The sequence below is a fragment of the Ornithodoros turicata genome, unplaced genomic scaffold (genome assembly GCF_037126465.1).
Source record: "Ornithodoros turicata isolate Travis unplaced genomic scaffold, ASM3712646v1 Chromosome113, whole genome shotgun sequence".
Lineage (NCBI taxonomy): Eukaryota > Metazoa > Arthropoda > Arachnida > Ixodida > Argasidae > Ornithodoros > Ornithodoros turicata.
The window spans coordinates 373,631-380,982 of record NW_026999298.1 but is presented as its reverse complement, the minus strand read 5'-3'; the positions used below and the strand labels follow the sequence as shown (position 1 = coordinate 380,982).

General features: G+C 48.9%; 1 protein-coding gene across 1 annotated transcript; it reads left to right on the top strand.

Annotated features, from left to right (window-relative positions):
* Nucleotides 1–4,105: 4,105 nt before the first annotated feature.
* LOC135371582 (uncharacterized) lies at nt 4,106–4,819 on the top strand. Its single transcript, XM_064605572.1, has one exon. It carries the CDS (start codon nt 4,106–4,108, stop codon nt 4,817–4,819), a length of 714 nt encoding a protein of 237 aa, XP_064461642.1.
* Nucleotides 4,820–7,352: the final 2,533 nt, after the last annotated feature.

Genomic DNA, 7,352 nt, shown 5'->3' with positions numbered 1-7,352 from the left:
TGGCTAACCTTTTCAGTGACTTTCATCTTTCATCGTTGCAAAAGAATGTTCTCCTTGGACTAATCAAAGCGTTCGAAAAATATCACGCAAGGTTTTTTTAGATTCCAGTGCCTGAGCAGGTGCTGCTATGTTTGATGAGGCTGCGACTGGAGTTGTTCTATGGAGACTTGGCACGACGATTCGACATCAGCGTCACAAGGGGGGCAGAAGTGTTTAAGTACATTATTAGTTTGCTCGTTCGCGTCATGAAGTATGTTGTTGTCTGGTTGCTGCGGTCACGAATAGCGAGTAGCATTCCTCAAGTGTATGTGGACACAGGTTATGGAGGTACAACTTGTATCCTGGAGTGTACTGAAGTGATGCTACAGCGACCAAGAAAGCTCATGCACAGACCTATAGTGCATACAAAGCGCACAATACTGTGAAGTTTTTTGTAACTATAGCACCAAATGGATACATCATGTTTGTCTGATGCGGCGGAAGAGCATCTGATAAATACATCATGCACAGCTCAGGACTCAGCAGCATCCTCCAACCGGGAGACCAAGTGATGGCCGACCGTGGCTTCCCACATCCTTGCAGAGCTTGCAGCACGTGAAGTAAAGTACAACGTACCAGCATTCACAAAGGGTGCACGATTTTCCCTTGATGATTCCTTGTTGGTTTTTTAAATTGAGACAACTCCAGTGACAACGCTCTGGTGACTAGCTGTCTTATTATTTACACTGTACAGTTACCTTTGGTTCACTCACAGGTTTGAAACAGTTGAGCACTGAGGACGTAACAAGGACTCGCCGCATTGTATCACACAGGATACATGTGCAAAGAGCGATAAACCGTCTCAAGACATGCAGGATATTCAAACAAGACCTCCAGATCAAGTCAAAGCAACGGACAAGTGACATGATATATGTTTGTGCAGGGCTGTGCAACCTGAAGCCTGTACTTATCAAGGAAAAGTGAGGTGTAAACAGTATTGGATTTCTTTGGCAGATAATTAAACAGTGCTACCCCTGTAACGCTAATGCAGGTAAAATGGTTAAAAAGCAAGAAACGTGGTGACTAAGTTCCATGATGAAGAAACTTGAGACAGGGTACAAGACGAAAAACACCCTAGTAGAAACAGTTTTCTTTTTTCTGATTATTGTTTAGTGCGGCCCCTTGGGGAACAGCACATGCAGGGGCGGATCCGGAAGGGGTGGGTCCGCTATGGGCTAGTGCCAGGTGCATGCTGGAATTGGGGCATTGAGCCCCACATTACAGTCAGGAATTGAGGGGGGTCAGGACATCCGGACCCCACTCCACTGAATTCGCCCCTGAGTACATTACTGACGCCTGGTGGTGATAGCTACCAATTTTGAGCATCTGTTTTTATTGCAAACCTTTTAACCTGCCACCAACATGCAAATTTCATAAAATGTATAGAGTTGACACTCGTTATTAGGGTGCTTGTTAGTATGACATCCTTGCTTTATGACCAAATGACCGAATCAAAGTTCGACTGTTTCCGGTTAAACCCGATGAGTACCCGCAAAACCCGCTAGGCATCTCAGTGCAGCGGCATACTAATCTTTCACAAAATATGCAGCTGACATCTGCTTCTAATACACTTCTAAAATACCGCATAAATGGTACGAGAGACGTTGATCCTACAATGAAACCCGATTCCTCCCCCAATTCAGTCCGATAACAATTTTGCCACCTGAATTTGCATGAATTCATGACATGAAGCTGTCAGCCCGGTTTTTGCTCCCGAATTTGAAAAATAAAAAAATTTATACCAGAAAGCTTCAGGGTGTAAACATAGCCCCTGTGTAAATATGCGCCTGGTTATTGTCAAAACTCGCTAATCCTACTACGACCAAAATTATTTTGCCTAGACGGACAAGCTGTATTCTTCCGTCGTTGTTACGACTGACTGCGGCGTACCGTGTCACTCTTTTGACCTAGATGTGTCCATACAAGCTGGACTGTTTAAATATCTTCCATAACAATAAGATCAAAAGGACTTTCAAAATAACAAAGCATATTAGAAAGAAGATTATGCAGGACCTAGGCACATAAATAGCGCATGTCTATGTACCTACAGTGAGGCAATGAACTCGTACCGTGCACAAATTACCAAGCTTCCCTCGTGATGCATATGCTCAAGTCGAGGCAACATTGACGAGAAATAAAACCTGTGCATCCTGCTGTGATCCAGCTTCATGTAGTCATTGTCATAAGGAACAATCAAGAGCACAGTACTTTTTTGTGACCAAATGTAAAAATAGCAAAGCTCCCTTAGCGTGCAGAGCATCTGGTATTGAACTTGCTGATAGTATCCATTACGTCCATTTTTTTAACATGTAGCCCCCCCCCCCCTCTTTTCTCTGCACATCGTATTTCCCACCTTCGATAAGCTTTTTGCAGTCCTCAACCACTGGACATTTTATTTCTAGGATTGCACGTTCTGATGGAATTATACCATCTGGAGAGGCTAACAGCCAGGGGTGGTCTTGACACACAACTGTACCTGAGGGTGCGACGTTGAAACCGGTCTCTTCTACAAATGCTGCACGTACAACAGGCTCACATTTTGCGCCGTGCGCTGTGTTAATGTTCCCACGAAAGGTTGGGCAAACCAGTGCGCAGACTGTGTCTGTTGCAGTTTTCTCACTTTTTGGCACCCGCTTTACATTGGATGCTGTCAGCCTCAACCGCCTTAACAGGCGCCACAACCTTGAATCTTGCGTTCTTGTTTCTTCTTCGAGCCTTTGTGCACCCACCGGAGACGGTTCAATGTGTTTGCTATAAAACGCCTGGCAATGAGGGCAACCTGTAGGAAGTGTCTCGGGAACAGTGTGGTCATTATGCGGTTGGGATGGCTTGTGTCCAACAACTCGTTCAGGTGCCGTGAGGGTAACCTGCATTAGTGTTCCTGTGTGCAAACAAAGATGTCTGCTGCTAAATTTCAACGCATCAGCTTGCTGGTGTGCAATTATTACCCAGTCTACAGGCCATTGCATCTTTACTTCCTACTACATGTATGTGACGAAGGAACGGAGCGATCAGTGAATCGGAGAACGAACATATGTTTATTGCGCGCGCTGCACCTCATCTTTCATACGTCACACTCCCCCCCCCCCCCCTCCAAGAGAAAAGCGAGTAGGGGAATGGTAGAGTCGTAGTTTACTAACGTGGACGATGTCGGTTAGCCGCACAAGAGGTAAGATGGAGCGGTCGATTTCATAATTAACAGGTGAAATCTTGCGAAGTACGGTGTACGGTCCTTCCATGGCAGGAGCGAGCTTCCCACGGTTGGGGTGCCACGGGGTCTCATAGAGTACGGCGTCTCCCGGGGAGAAATCAGCAGGAAGAAATTTTCGGTCGTAGATTACTTTGTTTTTCTGATGGTAGGCAAGAGAATTGCGCACCGCTTGCCTACGGGCTTCAGCGAAGGACGGGATGTTGTCAGAGATGTGAAGATCGTACGAAGGGACGCCGTGCATTAAATGTGACGGAGAAAAACGGGTGACTTCGTGTGCGGTGCGGTTGTAGTCGGAGACTACTTGCATAAGGAGCTCGTGCCAAGGGATCCTGGGTTGTTCCTGAATTTTGCACTTGAGTCGGTTGACGATAGTTTGATTCGTGCGCTCATTGAGGCCATTGCACTGAGGGTGACCGGTCGATGTGAATAATTGATGGGCGTTCCGATTTTTCAGGAACCGCTTGAAGGTGTTGGCGACAAACCCCGGGCCTCGGTCGGAGAGAAATCGGCGAGGGGTGGCAGTCGCAAAAACTTCTCGAAGACAAGAGATGTACGCGTCGGCGGTCTCATGCTTCTGCGCAAATGCCCAGGCGTATCGTGTGGCATGGTCAACGACCAAGTGAATAAACCATTTGGTAGAACCGTATCCAGCGAATCCCCCGATGGTATCTGTAGTGGATGACGACGACGTTACGGAAGATGAACAACGAGCCGCGTGACGTGCTGCATTCTTCAGCTGGCAATCAGCTGTTTCGCAGCTGACCGCGGCAGTCGCACATTAAACACTGCTCCAACAGGAACCCAAGGTCTAATGTTGGTATTCTTTAGACTTCCAGCTATCACAGTGGCGACGAGATGACTACGTTGGACGCAGCTGAAAACTTCGTAAGGTCCCTGAAGCAAGCCTTACGTCGTGCTCAAGCTGGGAAGGAGGAGGAGCCTGTTGGAACGTTTCTCGCGAAATACAGAGCTACCCCACATGTGTCGACCGGCAAGTCACCTTGCGAGCTGCTAAACAAGAGACTCTTCAGGATGACTCTAGACCTGGTCCGACCATCCCGGCGCGAAAGTGGCGATGTCGTCATGCCACTCACACAGAACAAGTCTACCAGGAATTTCCAAGTCATGGAAAAGGTCTGGGTAAAGGATCCAACTCAAAAACATCACTGGATCAAGGGCGTCGTCTTAGGACGCATAGGTAATGTTATATACGACGTGGACGTGGAAGGTAAGAAGCGCCGCCGTGTTCACGCCGATCACTTGAAGAGAAGAATCTCTGCGGACAATGTGCCAAATGCTGATGTCGAGAGCACAACCCGTCCAACTGGTCGATTAGATCTCCCAGTGGGTCTTGCCTTCAGCTCCCGGCACCCAACTGAGATACTTCCTCACGATGACCTCCCTGCGTCGTCGTCCATGGCGTCTCCTGATCGTCGGCCCCCTGTCCCTACCAGAAGATATCCTGTGCGTCGTCGGAGATCTCCCGCACGCTTCAAATTCACAACGTTAGGAGGGAGGGATGTAGTGGATGACGACGACGTTACGGAAGATGAACAACGAGCCGCGTGACGTGCTGCATTCTTCAGCTGGCAATCAGCTGTTTCGCAGCTGACCGCGGCAGTCGCACATTAAACACTGCTCCAACAGGAACCCAAGGTCTAATGTTGGTATTCTTTAGACTTCCAGCTATCACAGTATCCATTCCAATGAGGTCGAAGGGTTCCTCAACTGGTGGCAGAGCTTCCAAGAGTCCAAATTTCCTCAGTTTCGACTTTTTGCATCGCTGACAGACATCACAGTGACGAATGAAGTTGGAAACATCGTTTGTGATGTCAGGCCAGTAGTACTGGGGAGATATAAGACCGAGAGTTTTTCGCACGCCAATATGCCCAAAGTCGTGGTGAGCTTTCTGGAGAAGTGCCTCGCGAAGCGAAGGTGCGACGTAGATTTTGCGTAGGCCGCGTTTTCGTACTATGGGGACACCGTTTTGCAAGGTATACGCACCGTCAGGTAGGTCACAGGAGGCGTTTTGGAGCTCCAGAGTGGAGATTAGGCTGATCACAGGTGATCGGGATAAGGCGTCGACCTCGACGTTGGCAGAACCCGGCTGATGTTTGAAGGTGACTTCGTACATGGACAGCTTAAGAGACCTCCGAAAAAGACGCCCTGTAAGATGCTTGATGGTCTTCAACCACTGGAGCACCGCGTGGTCTGTGAGCACTGTGAAGTGGCTGCCGTGTAAGTAGCAGTGCCACTTGTCAACAGCGTCAACGATGGCAAAGTATTCCAGTTCAGTAGCAGTGTAATTCGTTTCGTGTTTCAAGAGTTTGCGAGAACGGTAGGCTATTGGATGGTCATTTCCGTCATCGCCTACTTGCTTCAGTACCGCACCAACGCCGGTGACAGAGGCATCACAGAAAAGGGTATAAGGTTTGGATGGGTCGAATATGTGAAGCACCGGGGCTTCCGTGAGGCGGGCCTTCAGAGCTGCAAATGCGGCATGGCATTCAGGTGACCAGGGCCACCGGGTGTCCTTCTTGAGGAGTTCCTTGAGGGGAAGACATGTGTCGCTGAAATGATCGATGTACTGTTTGTAGACATTGACAGTACCCAGAAAACGTTGCAAATCCTTGACGCACTGTGGAGCTGGGAATTTGCGTACGGCATCGAGGTTGGATTGCTTAGGTGATATTGTGCCATTGCAAATTGTGTGGCCGAGGTAATCGATGCGAGTGCGCGCCAACTGGCACTTCTTAAGTTTCAGTTTGACGTTTTCATCTTGCAGTGCTGCTAACAGACTGTCAAGGCTCGTGAGATGTTCTTCAAACGTAGGCGCGTGCACGACTATGTCGTCAAAATAGTTGACAACGTTGTGAAGGTGGTGTTTGGCAATGATGTTCCTGATGGCTCTCTGGAAGGCTGCCGGAGCATTCTTCAGACCGAATGGCATGACAAGCCATTCATAGTGACCCGTGGGTGTGACAAACGCGGTCTTATGAATGTCGTCTGGTCGCATAGGAACATGCCAATATCCGGAGGTAATGTCCAATGCGCTGTAGTAGCGTGAGGGCCCAAGAGAGTCAAGCACATCGTCAATACGGGGTATGGTCTGGTAGTCAGGCACTGTTACGGCGTTGAGTTTCCGGTAGTCAATACACATTCGAGAACGGCCTTCACCTTCCTTTTCCGCCAGTATGACGGGAGCTGCATACGGAGACAAGGATGGTCGTATAAAGCCTTGGTTAAGGAGTGACTCCACCTATGTGTCGATCTGCGCTCTGTCTGTCTGCGAGGTTCGGTACGCTGATCTGTGAATCGGGATTTCGCTCGTGAGCGTGATAGAGTGCTGCTCAGTGCCGATGAACCCAATGTCAGTTTGAGACTTGGAGAAGATCGAATCGTATTTCCGAAGAAGCGCATCAAGTAGATGTTGCGCTATTGGCAAAGAGTCGTCTTTGATGCAACCATCACTGGAGCGTGGTGTATCTTGAGGGGGTGCCTCGTGCTTGAGCGTTCGGGTCGAAAGGTCAAGGGAAAGGTTGAAGTCGGAAGCGTAGTCGAGGCCATGAAGGAATTCCGCCGTCATACCACGGAGGACATGAACTTCGACTTCCCGTGCGGTATCGCCAATTTTTAAATGAATGCGGACGCGACCCAAGGTTTGTGTGGAAGATGTAACCTGTTGAACTGCGATGCTGGAATTCCTGAGGAGTTAAGTTTGAGTCTCTTGTAAATGTGTTCACTGATGCAAGAAATTGTGGCTCCCGTATCCAGAAATGCAGTAAGAGGATTCCCATTAATGAATGCGTTGAAGTGAATTACTGAAACCTTGGATCGCTGTCCCCGTTTTCCTGGCCAGAGCCGAGGGCAGAGACCGACGGTCGGTTAGGGCAGGCGTTGTGAAACTGCTGGGAGAGCCCAAGGGACGCGCAGTGGTTGCATTCGGTCTTAGGAATGTTGGGATGCATTTGCAGGGTGTCAGCCGCTGGGACGTACTTTCGGGGTTGCGATTGGCTGTAAGTGCTTCGCGGCTTCTGACGATTTAAAGCAATATCGATTTTCTGGGCGGCTCGAAACCAATCCGTGGAAGATTTAATGTCCA